Raw genomic sequence first — 21,062 nt, forward strand, 5'->3', positions numbered from 1 at the left:
TTCGGGAGGGAACAGAGTTTCTTTAGGATAAAGAGCTTCATAAATGCTTTATGAAGAGTGTAAGGTGCTCTTTATGGAAAGCAGAAGATAAGACCTCCCTCCTGCAAAGAATCCAGCTGTAGGTTAAATACTTCTGTGTTATAACGGGGGAAGGTGTTGCTTGTGCAGATATAGGAAGAGAAAGATAGGGTCTGAACCTCTCATGTGTTAGAAAGCTTCCCTTTTCACGATGGAATCTGCTCCTTGTGAACTTTCAAGTCTACATACAGTAGAGGATTTGAACCCACAACATTCTTTTTGTTTGTTTGTTTTTGCTACACCACACAGCATACAGGATCTTAATTCCCAGACCAGCTACTGAGCTCATGCCCCTTGCAGTGGAAGCATAGAGTCTTAACCACTGAATCACCAGGGAAGTCCCCCAACAGAATTCTTAGTATAGGTTTTTTGGTTTTGTTTTATTTTTTGTGTGTGTGGAAACTGGTGACGGCACTGAAGCTTGCCCTCAGGACAGCTCAGACTAAAGGGCTGCAGGAGAGAAAACTCACGGGATTATAGGAAGTTATTGATGGAAGTTAAAGAGATCATGGTCAGCCTGACCCCCACAAGCTGTAAAAGTAGTTTTTTGTCCATATTTATTTAAATTCCCAAAGGCATAGCGTCCATGACATTTAGTTTCCATATGCATATGATAATTGAAAAAGAGCACCAAAAAGATGAGCACCAAGTGTAGAAGTTACACCTGGGAAGAATGTGGTGAATAAACATCAATTCCACTTGCCTCGGGATTCCCAGGTGGTGCTAATGGTAAAGAACCCATCTGCCAATGCAGGAGATGCAGGCTTGATCCCTGGGTTCGGAAGATCCCTTGGAGTGAGGGCATGGCAACCCACTCCAGTATTCTTACCTGGAGAATATCCATGGGATGGAGAATCTCATGGACAGAGGAGCCTGGTGGGCTACAGTTCTTAGGGTTGCAAAGAGTCAGACACAACTCTTTGTTATGATAAATCAGAAGCGATTTATCATGCATGTACCACATGCTAGATTCTAGGCATTGCTCTAAGCACTTTCCATGTTATTTCATTGGTTCATCAGAACGACTCTGCGAACTGAATATTTTTATGTTTGTTTTGCCATTGAGGAAACAGGGACCCCAGAGGGTATGAGGCCTCTGGAGGTCACAGAGCTATCAAGTGGTAGACCCAGAATTTGAATCCATCTGTCTGGCTCCAGGTGCCCTCCCTGAAGACAGTGTCCACAGCAAAGATAATTTTAAGATGTAGGACGTAAATCAAGGGGCTTCAGAGTCCAAAGGAGAGGGGAGAATGGGAGCTGGAGTGGAAGGAAAAGTTACACAGAGGAATTAAGCTTGGCCTGGGGTCAGCGCTGGGCAGGCAATGGGACTGGTGAAGGTGCAGTGGGAGGAAGTAGAGAATAGAGCATACCCGCAGATGTTGGATGAAGGTTGGTGAAGGGGTGAGCTGGGACCTCAGGGAGCTTTTGACTCATAATGTCTGCCAGGCATCCTACCCTTCTGCTGCTCTCATTGTAAGAGGCCTCACCTCCATAGAATAAAACAAACTGTAAAGCCTATAGGTCTCTTCTCACCTGTTTTGGCCATTGCCGCCTTCTGTGACTCTAGATATGCTTGCCTGAGTCTCAGTTTTCTCAACATAAAACTAGTGAGCTGGGCCAGATAAGGTCTGTAATTCCTTTAAAGTTAAAAAAAGTCTGTGGTCCTATAACTTAAATCCTCCAATAGATTCATATCAATTTGTATCCAAAGATTAGGGGGGAAATTAGGGCTTAAGAAATATCTTTCAGGACTGTGACCAGGTTGCCTTTCAGATGTGGCTGACCTGGCAGAAGTTGGTCATGGATAGGACCTTGGAGGAGGACAAGAGGAGCAGATAGCTTTCATCCTCCTGAGACCCTGAAAAGAGACAGCTGTTGCTATTATGTCCTCTGGGCCAGTAATATGCCCCAGTTATGCCAGCTTTGCCCCAGTCCCAATAATATGCCCCAGTTTCGTTTATGTGAGTAGGTAGGTGGCTGGGCTGTCACAACAGAAGCAACTCTCATTTGGCAGGTGTTACTTATGCACTTATGTCATCTTCTATTTTCTAGTTTTACTTTAATTAATTTCTTTAGCTATCTTGCTATTTTCTAGTTTTAGGTACACCACCTTATTGGTTTTACTTTTATATAAAAGAAATTTGAAAGAAATGCTATTTTTTAAATTCACTTATGTACTTGCAGTGCTTGTTCTTAAATTAACTGTTGTTTTAGAAGGTCTCAAAATACGTGAGGAAAGAAAAAAGAGGAAATAGTCTTGAAATACTAAGTGCTGCTACAACTGTTTGCTGGGTCCATCGCATGGGTTGAAGAATCCTGGTGGTACTTAGGCTGCTGGCCCTGCTGATTTATCTTAGGATTTGAAAGGTTTCTCCATGAGTTTTCTGGTGTTGGCAACATAAGCACAAAATAATCAATCTGTCACTGTTCCTCAGATACACATACACACACAGGCGTGAAGTGGGCTCTCAGCGACCCTCAGCCATTCAGGTGAGAGTTGTTCACAAGGCAAGTCCAGCTCCCACACGACTTTGTCCTCACATCTCAGACTCTATGTAAATTTAGAAGCCTTATTACAACTCTGCTTGCACCCTTGCTTTTTGATTGGGGGTCATGTGACTGCTAAAATTGTTATCTGGCAGGGTTAAAATATGTTTCGTTCTGAGAAGAAACTCTATAATTAAGATGCTTACAAAACCCCAGTTCAGTGGGATTCCCTGGGATGTCTTGATGTGTTAAAGACCTAGAAAGAAAAAAATCTTTTCAAATCCTGGAGGCAACTTCTGCTCATCTATCAGGCTGAAGGCCCAGTTGGATCTTGGCAGGATGCATTTTATCAGTTTGTTGCGACTTCAGGCTATATCTCTGGCCAACTTTGTAAATGTCTGAATTGTGTCTGTAAGTACCCTGCCCTTCTGTCCCCTACTTATTCCTTTCTATCAGTTACTTCCCAACAAATCCATCACAGATTTAACAACAAACAGCCTGATTCCACAATCATCTTTACAAATTACTTGTCTTTCTATTTAGAATGTGAATGCTATTACTTCACTTGGAACCCTAGTGTTTTGGGTTGTCTGCCACTGTTCATTACCCTGATGTAACTTAACCCCAAGCCCATACATCTCCCTGACTCTCCAAGAAGTCTGTCTTCAATATTCAGCCATGTTTCTACTCTTAGACCAACCTATAGTTCTCAAGGATCTCTGCGCCCTCTTCCTTATCCACAAAATGGGAGTAATGAGTATCTACCTCATAGGATTGCTTTGAGGATTAAATGCATTAATAGACAAGATGCACTAAAAATGCTTGGTCCATTGTAAATGTTCAGTAATTATCTATTATTATCTTATTGAGCTAAATGTCTTATTTACTAAGACGCTGCTCCTGGTTCAGAAGGATTTGGTAAAGGAGGGAGAGGAGAGAAAGCAATGAACACTGGCTCTCTGATTTTTAACTTAGTGACTGGTACTCCAGTGATTCAGAGGAAAACTACATGCTTTTCTTTCAGTTCAGGTCTAGTTGGTTCAATTCAATTATTTGCATGGAAGGACAATAATAGCACTACTGTGTTTATTTTAAAAACAAGGTAGATCCTCCTTCCTCCTGGTGTCTCATGAGAACTATGTGGGAGTATGGGGACAGCATGTGGAGCCATCATGTTCTTTTTACCAAAATGGATACAGGACACATTAGAAATTTAAAAACAGAGAGACCTAGCAGAGAAATTGACTTAGGAAAAAACAAAGATAAGTTTAGCTTTCAGTTCAGTTCAGTTCAGTCGCTCAGTCGTGTCTGACTCTTTGTGACCCCATGAATTGCAGCACGCCAGGCCTCCCTGTCCATCACCAACTCCCGGAGTTGACTCAAACTCAAGTCCATCGAGTCGGTGATGCCATCCAGCCATCTCATCCTCTGTCGTCCCCTTCTCCTCCTGCCCCCAATCCCTCCCAGCATCAGGTAGTCACGTGGTAAAATAGGTAAAGTGAAATGAAAAATAAAACATCTGAATAGAAGAGTCTTTACAAAAACTAGGAGCCTGGAAGTCAAGCATAGTGACAGAAATCAGGATAAGGAAACAGATCTGGAACTCTTCAGTGGGCTAAATTTGATCTCTAAAGCCATGAGAATTAATGTCTCCCTTGAGAAGGAACATAGGCAGAAAACATGAGGCTAGGTCTCCCCACTTCTGCGTGGGATGTTTTTAAACTCACAGCGCTTTTGAGTTTGCCCTTTAACTTTTTTTTTTTTTTTCAGAATCAAGACAATGGGGACTATATGCCGGGCTCTTCTTAGGGGGCATCGTTGGCATTATCATGATTCTCCAAGTGGTGATACTACTGTTGAGAAGAAGAGGTAGGTGTCTGACAACAGAGATTCTTATCAGACTCCCTGTGGTAAGCAGGGGAGCTCTCCCCACAAGCAGTTGCTCTCACCAGCTTGGCTTTCTGCAGGAAACAAGCGCCTTTGCAAAAACACTAAATAAACATATCCTGAGACCTTGCTTAATTCAGCCTCATTCAACATGTCTTGCTTGATCCCCCCACGCTAGTCTATAGGGATGAAAGGAAAGATGAACCACAGGTATATAACATAGGAGACATTACACAGATAATTTAAATTCAGTATGACAAGCACTGCAGCTGAAGTGTGTATAGGATGCTGAAGGGCTCCAGATAAGAGGCTGAAACTAGGAGCAGAATTCAGAGGAGTCTTGGATCTTGTTCAAGTGAAGCTATATCTGATCAAAAGAACCTTATAGTAAGATGTTTTTACCCAAGGGTTGAAACCTTTCTATAATTTCTTTTTATGCTTAAGATGTGTCTCTGAGAAAAGGAGGGGATAGTTGTTTCCAGGTGACTTAGCAATGGGGTAACCAAGGCACAGAGAGGCTAAGTGACTCCTGCAAGCTCACCCAGGTGGTTGGTGAGGGAATCAGAACTGCAACTGTGTGTTCCAACTCCCAGGGTATGTTCCTCTGGGAAGGCCCACAGGTCATCAGAAGACAGCAGAGGGAACACACTTTACTATGATTTAGCACATATTCTGACTCACCTTGGTCAAGTGTGCAATCCATGAGGTCAATTAAAGCCAAACTAAATAGTTAATGGAAAGCCACCCAGGGTAGACTGAAACAATTACGGTCCAATGACTCCCTTGAAGTTTCAATGTCTAGCGTTAGTATCTCCTGGCTTCTCCTCCACGTTGTCCTGTGATTCAATATCTCAAGGCCATGTGCTCTCCTCTGCCACACTACCCCCCACCCGCCCACACTAGCCGCAGAAGCTCCTGCTCCACAATCAGGACAGGTCCCCGGGCTGGTCTGCCCATGAGGAAGATAGAACCTGATCTTCACACCACTGATCTGATGGCCAATGTCATCTCAAGCAGATTCATGTTCTCCACATATAACCTTCTTGGAAAAGCCCTACCTCAGCACTCTGATGTTGGTTTTGCTTATATAAAATAATCTAGGTCATAGCAGGCCACCTACCTTGTCTCATTTCCTCCATCTAAGAGGTAGCTGGGGAGGAACTGGGAGGGGGTGGGGCGATTCAGACAGACATCATGATGAAAGCTTATGGGGAGGAGGCCGGGTAACCGCTTTTGGCTAAAATGATAAAGAAGCACTGAAATACTAGCAATGAGAAAACTGAGATTCGTGCCTGCATTAACCCTGCTGGCGAAGGTCCTGGGATCCTAACCCACACTCTTTCCTCAACTACATCCTGCTATCACGTGGTTACCTCTGAAAGGAATAGTGCTCCTCACCCCACAGTAATTCTCTATCACTTTTCCCAACACATGTACCCATCCTTGTTTCTAATCACTGTGTATTCTTTGTAAGCCAGGAACACACAAAAATCTTGCCTTAAATCTGTGGTTAAAACCTATACTTAATTACTATAACCCCATAAGACTTTGTTCAAGAGATTTTATTGGCCACGTCTACCGGTGTCATTTCCAGAATGCAGTCCATGTGAAGGTTTTCAAATGGACTCTCTGGAAATTCCGGGCCCAGGAGGTACATTGGGTAAGAACAGAGATTTTAGCCTTCAAATGCAGACTTTGCCACTTATGAGTTCTGTGATCAAACAGATAATCTAACTTCTCCTCTGCAAAATGGGGATAATAATACATACTTCATGGCACTTTTGTGGGGATTCAAGAGTCAATACCAGAAAGCACTGATACATGATGAATTATAGATGGATAAACAGATGGATGGATACATACTTACATACAGAAATAAAATTTTTAACGTAGGCATTACTATTTAAATCCTATTGCCAGCAGAGGGCAGCACTGGAAGGCTCTGGGAAGAACACATAGAGCGGAATTAAAGTATCAATACTTAAGGTTAGGGTGACATAAGACAACTTATTGCCGCAAGTAAGAGTTGAAAAAGAATAGTAGACAGTCCACTCCTTTATCTTACAGTGATGGTAAGAGAAGAGATCCATTGAGATGACATGTGTTAACTAATGTCACACAACTAACGAGGACTAGAAGGTAGATGCCCCAATTCTAAGGCCAAGAACTTTTTCATTAGATCCTAAGGTCTCAGTGACTAGAGTTGAGCTGGCTCATGAAAACTTGTCCCTGCATTGAGGAAAAAAGCACGAAACTGAATTATCTTGATCCAGCAGTCTTTTTGAGAAGCAAAGTTCAGCCTTTTGCATCTCTCTGACTGTTTAAGACTGTCCCCTCTACTGTAATTTTCAGCGTGAGCTGACCTGAAAGACTGAAAGTCCTTAAGGTTACTCTGTACCCTCTCTGTTCCCCTCCAACACCAAGGACAGTGCTGAGTGAGGGTTCTAACTGTACAGACACCCCGGATTTGAACTGAAAGGATGTATTTCACAGAACTAACTTGCAAGCCCTCTGTTATCTCCTCCGATCACCCCAATCTCTATTCTCCATTCCCATATCCAAACACGTGCACACTCCTCAGCCAGTTATCCACTCAGACCAAAAAAGGGAAGTTGCAACCACCAGGTAAGTAAGCACTCCATGCCCACACCCACACAGGAAAACCATATTTTGGTTTCTTTGCATTCTCTGAGCTTCTCCTGGGGCTGCCCATCATTTCCTCCCCAAGAGTCACACCCTCAAGCAGCACGTTCTGCCACCTTTATCACGAACAGACACACAAGGCCTTTTCCTTCCAAATAAAGATATACCTCTCCTAAGTGCTATTTCCTCAGAGACAGGTCTAGATTTTTAAGAGAATAAATTAACTGGTGTTAAAATAAGTCTTCCCTAAAGACTGTGATTTCCTCTGCATTAAGCCCCATTGCTTTTGCTTGGACTTTGCCATAGTCCCCAAAACAGGCATCCTTGCTTCTGTTTTTTTCCTCCATCATTCTCACTACTACATGATGCATGCAAAGCATACCATGAAACATCAGAAAGAATGAGATCGATCTACTGCTTTAGCAAGGAAAATGTCCTCAATATATGATAAGGGAGAAGGTCTTGTGTGTATGGAATGACCATATTTGCATTGAAAAAAAATGTATACAAGTGTCCAGAACCACATTGTCTAATTTGGTGGTCACCAGCCACATGTGGCTGTTTAAATTTAAATTAGTTAGAATTAAATGCAATTGTTGTAAAATTTTTATTGAAGCATAGTTGATTTACAATGTTGCGTTAAGTTCTGCTGTACTGCACAGTGATTCAGTTATACATTTTATGTACATTCTTTTTCATAGCATTGAAAGCAATTTAAAATTGAAGAGTTGAACTGAAGGTTCAGTTCCTCAGTTGCATTAGCCTCCATTCAAGTGCTCAGTAGCCACTTGAGAACTGTGGCTACCATATTAGATTGCTGGTAGGGAACATTTCCATCATCAAAGATGAAGTTCTGTTGTACAGAGTTCATCTGGAAGGAGGTACATCAAGCTGTCAAAAGCCATTACTTCTGAGAATGAAATCATACTGGTTACTGGGTGAAGGAGGAAGGAGGAAGTACTTTTTGCTCTCCACTATTTACGTTTTTTTAACAATGAATTATTTCTATAGATTTAAAAAGAAAAAAGTTTAAAACTATTTAAAAATTTAAATGTTCTGCAACATATTAATTTTCAGAGGTCCTGGGCTTTAAGGGAAAAAAAAAAAGATTTTAGGCATTAGAATGACATGGCAGCTTTATTCCAAATAGTCCCTGGCTGATCATCCCTCTTATACCCCTCCCACTACACATCTACCAGGTTCCCCAGAAACAAAGAGGTGAGAAAACTGTGAATGAACCTCTATGAACAAAAGAATACAAAAGAGGTGTAAATAACTTTCCATACCCTTAAAAAACTTGGAATTCTAATGGGAGACTAGATATGCACAGCAAACAATAGAGATCAAAATAATCAAATGGCATATCAATTACACCTGACAATTACACATAACACTATGTGCCAGGCACCATCCTATACACTTTACAGGCAATATCTCATGTAATCATCACAACAGCCCTGAGAGGCAGGTATTTCGATCTCATTTCACAGATGGGGACATCAGGCCCAGAGAGATCAAGTGACTAGCCTAATGTCATAGGACAAATGTGCATGGGATCTGGGGCTCAGTGCTTTTTTCTGTGGTACTCCTGGGGTAGGTGGGTATGCACCGAGGTGCAAAGACCAGAGAAGTCTGAGCAGAGAGTTCATGCTGGAAACCAGAGCGAGAGATAACCACTATGGTTTCTTTTCCCCAGGTAAAACAGACAATTACCAGCCAACAATGGAAGCAAAAAGCCTTACTATCTATGCCCAAGTCCAGAAATCAGGTGTAAGTTCTATACTTTCTTTGTCTGGGGCTAACCTGTCATGTTTCCCATGGACTCCCTGGCCAAGCAGTTCATATTGCATGTCTGACATTCATTGTTCTACATGAGTTATGAAGCAGAAGAAATTTGGAAAGCAGAAGGCAAGAACAAGAGCTCTCTAAAAGGGCACTAAACTTCAGTGTCAGATGGGATGATTTATTATTTGAAATGATGGGAAACACTGGTTTCTTTTCTAGCTATCTGTTTCTTCATAGGAAAAAAATGAGGACACTAGAAACATGTAATGTATGACTCCTTCCCCCTCTGGCATTTTAGGAGTTTGCCAGTTCCATGTTATCAAACTCTTTCCTTCTCTAAGGAAAAGGATGCAGCTTGAAGAGAGAAGGAATGGTTGAGAAAGGCTATTGTGTGACATGTTGGTCTGAGCCGAGTTTAAGAGTTTGCAAACATCAAAGAGATAAAGAAGGAGGATCTTGAGGATTCTGCCTAGAGAGTGGTTGGCAGATGGAAGAGGGTATGTAGGCAGGAGATGAAAGCACAACTGTGATGGAGTGATGGTTAGATTGAAATGGAAGAGATGGGTTTTATTTTATTTAATAAAAAGTTTTATTGGAGGAAAATAGAACCACCACGTACACAGGGAAAAGAGCACAAAAATTCAACTGATACAGAACTGAAAGTCACAACTACCCAATGTTGTTTGCGATTACTTTTCAATTTCTTAAATGGCTTCCCTCAATTTTTTAAATAGCTTTGCCAATTTTTTTTCAGCTGAAATAGCATCAAGTTTTCAAAAAATTAAGAGCCTCAGTGAAGGGACCAGCTTTTAAGATAACAAAGGTGACACCAAGAGTCACCTAATAGGACCAATTCTACCGAAAAATTCCTGAAGCACATAACTGCTGAGTCTGGTAGAACAGTAGCTCAGAGACCATCAGGGATGAGTTAGAACACTGACTCAGGTGGTCCAGTATGCAGAGAGGGCGAACAAAAAGGCTGCATTTCCCTGTCAGATGAGTTCACGTAAGAAAACTAAGGAGGTGCTAAGAAAATACAGGCAATGGCTGCTCAAAATAATTAAGAAGGCATTCTAAATGCCACATATTATTAGACAACAGTGTGTAAAGTGATGCAATTAGAAAACAGGCAACTTAAAAAAAATATGGTCACAGGTCTTTAAGAACTCAAGAAAACAATCAATAGCAAACACAAGAGCTGAAAGTCTTCTCAGCTGAGGGTTGAAAGTGAAAGTGAAGTCGCTCAGTCGTATCCAACTCTTTGCGACCCTGTGGACTGTAGCCCACCAGGCTCCTCCATCCATGGGATTCTTCAGGCAAGAATACTGGAGTGTGTTGCCATTTCCTTCTCCAGGAAGAGATGGATTTTAAAAAAGAGTCAAGATAAAGTTGAGGAGCAGATATGTTAGAAGTAAGAGGGTGGCTGAAGGATAATGGTTAGATATGAAGATATTATGTCTCTGGGAGTTGGTGATGGACAGGGAAGCCTGGCGTGATGCAGTGCATGGGATCGCAAAAAGAAGGACACAACTGAGTGACTGAATTGAACTGATGAAGATATTATAGTTTTTCAGAACTGAAAGCAATTCTAAGTGATGTATAGGCCAGAATCTGGCCTTTAGGCTATAGGGGAAGGCAAATTCTTGAGTAAAAGATGTGAAGGTAAATGCAGTTTCGATTAACACCTTGGGAAATTGCATCAGATGACTGTAAATGCATTTCTGTAAACCAGAGGTTAACTCTTGGACAAAAATCTTCTTTCTGCTGTCCCCTAGAGGCCTGGAGGATTTATTACACAGGCCATGACCACCATTGAGAACCAAACTCCCTTTAAATATATGAGTCCCAAGAGCCATCTCTTGCATTTACACTTTTAGGTAATCAGGTTCAAGTTTACCATGGTGCCTTCCCTATCTATTCTATCCCATTTTGTTAGCATCTCTCTTTTTACTTCCTGGTGGCTCAAATGGTAAAGAATCTGCCTGCAATGCAGGACACCTGGGTTCAATCCCTGGGTTCAGAAGATCTCCTGGAGGAGGAAATGGCAACCCACTCCAGTATTCTTGCCTGGAGAATTTCATGGACAGAGGAGCCTGGTGGGCTACAGTCCATGGGGTTGCAAAGAGTCGGACATGACTGAGTGATTAACAGCATGACACACATACTAAACAATACACAATCTATAAAGTGTCACCTCAATGAATTATCCCATCTACATATCTAATAAAGTCTTCTCATCTTGTTTTCCTTCAAGAGTTTTGACTATCCTTGTCCCTTTGTACTTTCATATATATTTTAGAATCAGCTTCTCAAGCATCACAAAAAGAGGAAAAACCCTATTAGGATTGCACTGAATCTGCACATCTATTATATTTGAGGAGAAATTATCTCTCTCAGTATTGAGTCTTTTAGGACCATAAAACTAACCCCTAGATCAAGGAACAGAACATCATCCGGACCCCTAGAAGATCCCCTTGTATGTCTCCTAATCACTCTCTTCTCTCTCCTCCTCAAAGATTCCATATCCTGACTTCCTAAAAATAAAGTTTACTCTTTTTTTGGACTTTATAAAAATGGAATCCTACAGTATTTCCCCCCCTATGTCTGGTTTCTTTTGCTTTGTATTACCTTTATAAGATACATCCATGTCTTTGAGCTTAGATACAATGCATTCATATTCATTGCTTTATGGAATATCGATGTATGCATATACTAGAGTTTATTATTCCAATTAACTATTGATGGACATTTACTTCATTTCTAGTCTGAGGGATTATGAAAACTACAGCTATTCGTATTTATATATGTGCTTCTTGTTAGATATGTGCACATATTTTTGTTGGGGATATGTCTAGGGGTAGAATTGCTAAGTCATACAGTATACATGTCTTCATATTGACTAGACAAGGCTAAGCTGTATTTCAAAACATGTATATCAATTTACTTTTTTATACCTGTATACCAGAGTTTCCGCTGTTACACATTCTAATCAAAACTTAGTGGTGGTGTTTTTCAATCACTAAATTGTGTCTGACACTTTGCAATACCGTGCATGCCAGGCTTCCTTGTCCTTTGCTATATCCTGGTGTTTGTTGAAATTCATGTCCATTGAGTAAGTGATGCTATCTAACCATCTTATCCTCTGCTACCCACTTCTCCTTTTGCCTTCAATTTTTCCCAGCATCAGGGTCTTTTTCAATGAGTTGGCTCTTTGCATTAGCTGGCCAAAGTATTGGAGCTTCAGCTTCAGCATCAGTCCTTCCAATGAATATTCAGGATTGATTTCCTTTAGGATTGACTGGTTTGATTCTTTGCAGCCTAAGGAACTCTCAAGAGTCTTCTCTAGCACCACAGTTTAAAAGCATGAATTCTTTAGCACTCAGCTTTCTTTATGGTCCAACTCTCACACACATGCATGGAAAAACCATAGGTTTTTTTTTTTTTTTTTTTTTTTTTTTAGTTGGAGGCTAATTACTTCACAACATTTCAATGGGTTTTGTCATACATTGATATGAATCAGCCATAGATTTACACATATTCCCCATCCCGATCCCCTCTCCCACCTCCCTCTCCACCCGATTCCTCTGGGTCTTCCCAGTGCACCAGGCCCGAGCACTTGTCTCATGCATCCCACCTGAGCTGGTGATCTGTTTCACCATAGATAGTATACATGCTGTTCTTTTGAAATATCCCACCCTCACATTCTCCCACAGAGTTCAAAATTCTGTTCTGTATTTCTGTGTCTCTTTTTTCTGTTTTGCATATAGGGTTATCATTACCATCTTTCTAAATTCCATATATATGTGTTAGTATGCTGTAATGTTCTTTATCTTTCTGGCTTACTTCACTCTGTATAAGGGGCTCCAGTTTCATCCATCTCATTAGGACTGATTCAAATGAATTCTTTTTAACGGCTGAGTAATATTCCATGGTGTATATGTACCACCGCTTCCTTATCCATTCATCTGCTGATGGGCATCTAGGTTGCTTCCATGTCCTGGCTATTATAAACAGTGCTGCAATGAACATCGGGGTGCACGTGTCTCTTTCAGATCTGGTTTCCTCAGTGTGTATGCCCAGGAGTGGGACTGCTGGGTCATATGGCAGTTCTATTTCCAGTTTTTTAAGAAATCTCCACACTGTTTTCCATAGCGGCTGTACTAGTTTGCATTCCCACCAACAGTGTAAGAGGGTTCCCTTTTCTCCACACCCTCTCCAGCATTTATTGCTTGTAGACTTTTGGATAGCAGCCATCCTGACTGGCGTGTAATGGTACCTCATTGTGGTTTTGATTTGCATTTCTCTAATAATGAGTGATGTTGAGCATCTTTTCATGTGGGAAAAACCATAGTTTTGACTATATAGACCTTTGTCGGCAAAGTGATATCTCTGCTTTTTAATACATTATCTAGGTTTGTCATAGCTTTCCTTCCAAGGAGCATGTGTCTTTTAATTTCATGGCTGCAATCACCACCTGCAGCGATTTTGGAGCCTAAGAAAATAAAATCTGTCACTGCTTCCACTTTTCCCTACTATTTGCCATGAAGTGATGGGACTGGATGCCATGATCTTAGCATTTTGAATGTTGAGTTTTAAGCCAGCTTTTTTCACTCTTCTCTTTCACCTTCATCAAGAGGCTCTTTAGTTCCTCTTCTCTTTCTGCCACTAGAGTGTTATCATCTGCATATCTGAGGTTGTTCATATTTCTCCTGGCAATCTTGATTCCAGCTTGTAATTCCATCTAGCTCAGCATTTCTCATGATGTACTCTGCATATAAGTTAAATAAGTAGGGTGACAATATATAGCTTTGATGTACTCCTTTCCCAATTTGGAGCCAGTCCATTGTTCCATGTCCAGTTCTAACTGTTGCTTCTTGATCTGCATACAGGTTTCTCAGCAGACAGGTAAAGTAGTCTGGTATTCCCATCTCTTTAAGAATTTTCCATGGTTTGTCATGATCCACATTGTCAAAGGCTCTAGCATCATCAGTGAAGCAGAAGTAGATGCTTTTCTGGAATCTCCTTGCTTTCTCTAATGTCTGATGAATGTGGCAATTTGATCTCTAGTTCCTCTGCCTTTCTAAACCCAGCTTGTACATCTGGACATTCTCTAGCAAGTTTCACCTTGCTAGCATGTGAAATGAGTGCAATTGTGTGGTAGTGTGAACATTCTTTGGCATTGCCTTTCTTTGGGATTGGAATGAAAACTGACCTTTTGCTGACGTATTGAGTGCAGCACTTTAACAGCATCATCTTTTAGGATTTGAAAGAGCTCACCTGGAATTCATCACCTACACTAACTTTGTTCATAGTAGTGTTTCCTAAGGCCCACTTGATTTCACACTCCAGGATGCCTGGCTCTGGGTAAGTGACCACACCATCATGGTTATCCAGGTCATTAAGACTTCTTTTGTATAATTCTGTGGATTCTTGCCACCTCTTCTTAATCTCTTTTGTTTCTGTTAAGTCCTTGGCATTTCTGCCCTCTCTTGTGCCCATCCTTGTATGAAATGTCCCCTTGATATCTCCAGTTTTCTTAAAGAGATTTCTAGTCTTTCCCAGTTTACTGCTTTCCTCTATTTCTTTGCATTGTTCACTTATTTATTAGTCTTTTGAATGTTAGTCATTCTGTTGGATACCTTTTTATAGTTTTCTTTTGCATCCTTTAATTATTAAGCAAGTTGAACAATTTTTCATATTGTTTATTGCCATATTAACATCCTCTTTCTTAAAGCAGCTGTTAAATCTCTTACCCACTTTCCCTTTGAGTCTCAGTCTATTGGGGGTGGGATTATCATAAGATACTTAAATATTTTTAGCTTTTTGGCAGTTATATGTTAGCAGATACCTTCACCCATCTTATGGCTTGCCTCTGAAATTTCTCAGAGATATATTTCGATAAAAGAACATTCTCAATTTTAGCATAGAACAATTTAGTAATCTCTTCCTTTGTAGATAAAACTTTTTGTATTCTGGTTAAGAAATTTTGAAGATATTCCAGTTAGGAATATTAGAAGATATTCTTCTATAGTCTTCTAAAAACAGTGTGGTTTAACTTTTAAACTTATGTCTGTTATGTACCTGAAAATGATGTTTTGAGTATGGTATGAGATGGGTTGTTTTATATTTCTCCATATGGATATCCTATTGACTATATTTAAAAGACTGTTCTTGACCTACTTCAGTGCCACATCATTATAAATCAAGGGTCCATATATGTGTGGATCTATTTTGAAGTTCTCTATTCTGCTCCATTGTTCTATTTCTTTACACTTGCACCAGTACCATACTGTCTTTACAAACCTGTGCTTTCAGATTTATTATAAATCTGTGGCTCACATAGTAAAGAATCTACCTGCAATGCAGGAGACCCAGGTACGATCCCTGGGTCAGGAAGATCCCTTGGAGAAGGGAATGGCAACCCACTCCACTTTTCTTGCCTAGAGAATCCTATGGACAGAGGAGCCTGGCGAGCTACAGTTCATGGGGTTGCAGAGTCAGACATAACTGAGTGACTAACACCTTCTTTCTTTTCACTTGTTCTTGTTCTTCTCCAAGTTCTTGGCCATTTTTAGTCCTTTGCATTTTCATCTATATATTTTAGATTCAATTTTCAAGATCCTCCTAAAAAATTTTGTTGGAATTTTAATTAGAACTGCATTGATCGATTTGAGAAGACCATGTATGTTTTAACATTGAACTTTAAATTCACAAAATGTTATGTCCTTTCCTTTATTTAGATCTTCTTTAATTTCACCCAGTTACTGCTTGAATTATCTTCTACAGCATTACTTCCAAAGTGCTGGCTAGCTCCTTTTTACTAAAACGATCTTTTACTAAAAGCATTACCTGGGACTTAATTAGAAATGCAGAAAGTTCCCACCTCAGATCTTCTGAAATGGAACCAAACTTCTACCAAGATCCCTAGGAAATTCTTATGCACATTAAAGTGTGAGAATTCCTGCTCTACCCCAACCACTTCCCGTAGTGGGGAATTCACTGCCTCTCAAGACAATTCATCCCACATTTGAGCACCTCTTACTTCCCTGGTGGCTCAGATGGTAAAGAATCTGCCTGCAATGCAGGAGACCTGGGTTCAATCTCTGGGTCAGGAAGCTCCTCTGGAGAAGAGAATGGCAACCCACTCCAGTACTCTTGCCTGGAGAATATCATGGACAGAGGAGCTTGGAGGGCTACAGCCCACGGGGTTGCAGAGAGTCAGACACAACTGAGCGACTAACATTTTCTTTCTTTTCTTTTACTATTAGAAAGATCTTCATTATACTGAATCAAAATCTTAACCCTAAAGCTTCCAACCTTGGTTTAAAGCTAAAGTACTCTATAGAACAATGTAATTCCTCTTCTACATGGCAATTCATCAGATATATGAAAAGAAAGATCATGTCACACCTTGAATCTTCTTTCCTCTAGTAAACTTTTCCGATTTCTTATCTCTTCCATCAGATGACAAGATTCCAAGTTCTCTCCCAATAAAACATATGAGCTTCAGCGTTAAGTCTTTCTCTATGATCAGGAAAGGGAGAGTATAACATTATCCTACACCAGTGCCCCTATGCATGTTGAAAGGATGACTTTCCAGGCATCAGATATGTCATCTCCATCTAAGAGAAATGTGGTCTCAGTTAACACCTACACTGATTTTGTCCTGGTATTGTAGATTTTAATTCATTCTAAGTAACATTAACAAACATCGACTGAAGGTTTTTGTATGCCCAGCACTGCTTTGTAGGGAATGCAAAAAAATATCTAGGCTATTTGTCAAGGAACTGATGGCTTGTTTGGAGAAGCAACATATAAATATAACAGAGTGTCTTGTATACAGTGTACAGTTAAGTACCATAATGTGAGAATTAGACTTTAAGTACCTAAGGAATTTAAGTAAAGGAGAGGTCATTATAAGTTGGGGTAACCAAAGAAGAACAGCATGATGGAAAGTACATGTGCTTTAAGTTAAAATCCTGGCTTTAATACTTCTGGTATGTGCCATTAAGAAAGCACTCAATCTTTCTAGACTTTAGCATCTTCATCTATGAAATGTGAGTAACAATAGTATTTAACATATAGAGTGGTTGTGAGACAAATGGGAAGATACATGTGAAGAACTTTGTGAACTTAAAACACTTGCATATGTATGGTTATTATTAAGCTCGATATTTAGATAGGAAAGAGAATTGCTGAGAAGCCATGAGAGTGAGGAACAGCAGGACCTCTGCATGTTGTGAGTGATGTATGTGTGTGTGTGTGTGTGTGTGTGTTAGTCACTCAGTCGTGTCCGACTCTTTGCAACCAGATGGACTGTAGCCCGCCAGGCTGCTCTGTTCATGGGATTTCCCAGGCAAGAATACTGGAGTGTGTTGCCATTACCTTCTCCACGGGATCTTCCCAGGGATCCAAACCTGGGTCTCCTACACTGCAGGCAGATTTTTTATAGTCTGAGTATCAGAGAAGTCCTATGTAGGTGATACAAGTGAGACTAAAATACTGTATAAATCTCATTCTCATCAGCTATCCATGTAAGAGCCACACCAATTTCAGTTCACTATTAGGAAGACTTTAACACAGCTGAGAAGTGGTAATGGGAAATCAGGCTGCCTCACAAGGCTGTAAGCTCCAAGATGTCACTCAAGGAGTCTTAAGCAAAACCCAGGGAATTGGGTTCCAGGGAATCCGGGGGAGAATTTTCACCTGAAAAGGACCAAATGACTCCAAAGAACTTTTCAGCTCATCACTTCTTGATTCTGTGCTTCTCCATGAGGAGAATTAGATGGGAAATAACTCGCTGCTCAACTAACGTCTTGTCTACTTTGTTTCCCTTGTAGTCTGTTCAGAAGAAACCTGACCCCCTGCCAGCACAGGACCCCTGTACCACCATTTACGTCGCTGCCACAGAGCCTGTCCCAGAGCCCGTCCAGGTGAGGCATTGCTCTGTAAGGAGGGGATAGGTGGAGGCAGGAAAAGGGTGGAACCTGTGTAGAGCTGAAATGGAGAACGCACGTCCTAGCAAGCAGGTAGCAAGGATCATCTGCAGCCTCGACTGCAGGGCTTCTGGGGAAACCCTCATGGCTTCTCACGCGCAGTTCCTGCTAGCTTTCTCTTCACCAGTGTTTCTCTGGGAGCTGTCTAAGGACCACATCAGAATCAGCTGGCATATTTCTTAAAAATAAAGATTCTGAGAACTTCTCTCTAGGACCTGTTCAATCAGAATGTCTCTAGCAGGTCACCAGGCATCTGCACATTAAAAAAAACAACATCTTCCAAGTGATCCTGATGCATGCTTAAGTTCAGGAATTGCATCTTGAGTCCAGGAGTTCTCAAGTCCAGCTGCACATAGCCAGGGGAGCGTTGTAAAAATGCCCATGCCTAGTTTCCATTCAGCCCTATTTATCAGAATATTTAGGAGTAGAGCTCTGTAATCATGTAAAGAATATGACGCCTAGCCCACCAGTTTTATTCTGTTGCAGTATCAGAATGGAGTAAGTTTACTTGACAAAAATCTTCCTTTTACTATATGAACAGGAGTAAATTCTGGGCTGAAGTCTTGGCTCCAATTTGGCTTTATTAAATAAAGCATTTTAGGAGATAATGGAGGATCAAAAGACCACAGAAATATCTACTTTTACCTATTTTCCTCAAGCCTACTGTACACATACCCAGCAATGCCTGGAAGGATGCCTTGTCTCCATTTTGAGGTTTAGTTACAGAACACTCCTATCCAAAGGGAAGGAAAAACATAAAGCTGACTTTAAAAGCTTTAAAAAATCATATAGATTTTTAATGATGTTTTCTTGGGGAAGAAATGCCGCACTTGGTATATATTCACATTTTACAGCAAAACCACCTGAATTCCCCACTCCTGTCTCTTTGTGTCTCTGACTCTTGAATCTCCTCTCCTTTGAGAATTCTTTGCTCACAGTCTTCATCTCCTCCCCATCTCTCTTCCACCAGAACCACTTCTTCCTTCTCCCTTTAGGTCTCACCGATCTTCCCTTTTTTAAAACTTGGTACTTTAGAACTCTCTTGGCTTCTCTAAAGTGAGTGCCAGTCCTCAGATGACTGGGTGACTTCTCCTAGTCTCCCTGCTGGCTTGCATATGCTTGAAGGAAATTGTAGCCCACCTGTGGGCAGGCAGACAACCTGGGCACCTGAGTGCTGCCTCTAGCTCTATGGTTCCCCAGAGGTCTTGTGGTTAGTACTTTGCCATCCAATGCAGGGGATGTGGACTCGATCGATCCCTGATTGGGGAGCTAAGATCCCACAAGCCTCAGGGCCCAAAAACCAAAACATAGATTGGAAGCGATGTATTAACAAACTCAACAGAGACTTTAAAAATGATTCATATCAAAACGATCTTGACAAACCCAGCTGTGACAGATGCTGAGCAAGTTGCAATGCTACCTGATTCTCGAGAACCTTTCCTTTTCCTGAGCATCACACTTTCCATTTACAGCCTGTAAACCTAATGCTGGACCCTCCACTCACAGCCCTCTTCTGTTTTCCCCCAGGAATCAGGCTCCTTCACAGTCTATGCCAGTGTGACGCTTCCAGAGAGCTGACATCACAGACTCAGTGAAAGGACTTTCTGAAGGAATATAGAAGAGGCAAAATAAACACTGAACTTGGTTCCAGATCCCAAGTATTCTGTGACATCTGCACATGTGCCTTCTTCTTGGCCCGGCTCCCCGGTGACGCTTCTTCCACATCTACCTGTGACATGGATACGGAAGTGAGGCTTCCCAAGAGCTTAGCCTGCTCTGCAAGTGGCACAGGCTCAGAGCAGAGAGCTGGTTGATCTAACTTTACATCTCTGGGGTGTGGCAGATGAAATGGATAATGCTGGTCCAGTCAGCCTGGACTTTCAGGTGTCTTGCCTTCTGCCGCAGCTTGATGACAGCTAAAGGCAGAAAGCCAGCACAGGACATCTAGGACCTATCTCAGACAGCTGACCACCAGCCACAGAGTCTGGAACCGCTTCCACCTTGGCTGCCTGTACTCAGTCTGGGAGCTGCTTGTGATCACCAAGTAGACTTCATCAAGGCTCTGTACCTCAGTTTCTCTCTCTGAATAGACAGTGAAGGGTGAATTCCTCATTGTATGTAAAACACTCTGACATTATTCTATCAAAGAAGCTATTAAAGTATTTTATTTGTAAAACCTGGAAGCTAAAGAGTCAATAAACTAAAAACATGATTTTGAGGTCTCTGAACTTTGAATAACAGAATGAAAAAAATCTAAGATTCTTAAGAGTACTGTTCTGTGGAAATGGCAGTTGGATTTAAAGAAAATCAGCCAGTGTTTGGTGATGCTATTACAAAGGAACTTTATTTTCACTTCCCAAAATGATTTTTAAGTCCTACTTCTCTATTTACTCCATTGAGCAACAAACCTGGAGCCTTAACTAAGGCTGCAAACTGACTCTGAGACCATTTTACCTCCATGGCCTCATGTCTTCAGGGTCTCTATCAAACAAGTCTTAATCTTTGCATACGTCTCCTCGCCACTAAACATATTCTGAAGTAGAAATTTAACATATTTTGGCCTAAGAGTTTCAACTAATTGAATACTTAATAGTTTAAACTATAGGCTGCAGACAGCAAGAGCCTCTTCCAGTGAAGTCCTATTTCCCTTCTATTCTCTGGTTTCAGACAGGCCTTCTTGAATTTAAGCACTTCTTCTTTCTGATAGGGTCTTGTATGACCTCAGCGAACACTTTAAGAAACTGTCCACAGTCTTACAACCACATGACAAGGGTCACCAACTTTCCGGCCCAAAACTCTGAGGTCCTCAAAACCTTATACTTTACCCTCTCTAGTCAATCAATTCACGTTTTGGCTCTGCTGGTCAGTGCATCTCATTTCTTAGAACCAATTCCAGTAGTATTCCAATTTGTGATGAACAGGAACTGACACTGAATTTTTTATATAGAAAAGGAATCTACTGAAAAGATGCTGGTTAGTTCATAACTACTGGGAGGTTCTGTAAAATGATGGTTTGAAAAGAAGAGGGGAGCAAGAAGAGGGGAGACTTTGGCTGTGGCTAGGAGTACAGCCCAAATAACAAAACCAGCCCAGAGATGACAGTGCTGGCTGTACTCCTATTGTCCTCCCAGCACTAGACCCAGACTCCACCACTCCCTCCCTGCCTCAGCTAGACTTGGAAACTCC

At 41.2% G+C, this 21,062-nt stretch overlaps 1 protein-coding gene across 1 annotated transcript in view; it reads left to right on the plus strand.

Annotated features, from left to right (window-relative positions):
* Positions 1-20,088, plus strand: part of SLAMF1 (signaling lymphocytic activation molecule family member 1) — a 41,030-nt gene extending 20,942 nt beyond the window's left edge. The window contains exons 4-7 of the mRNA XM_043878693.1: positions 4,336-4,434; positions 8,792-8,865; positions 17,721-17,813; positions 19,404-20,088. Of these exons, the coding sequence (XP_043734628.1) occupies positions 4,336-4,434; positions 8,792-8,865; positions 17,721-17,813; positions 19,404-19,454 (317 nt within the window). The 3' untranslated portion in view covers positions 19,455-20,088. The remainder of the gene's footprint in view (positions 1-4,335; positions 4,435-8,791; positions 8,866-17,720; positions 17,814-19,403) is intronic.
* Positions 20,089-21,062: the final 974 nt, after the last annotated feature.

This window comes from Cervus elaphus, chromosome 20 (assembly GCF_910594005.1).
Source record: "Cervus elaphus chromosome 20, mCerEla1.1, whole genome shotgun sequence".
NCBI classification, from domain to species: domain Eukaryota; kingdom Metazoa; phylum Chordata; class Mammalia; order Artiodactyla; family Cervidae; genus Cervus; species Cervus elaphus.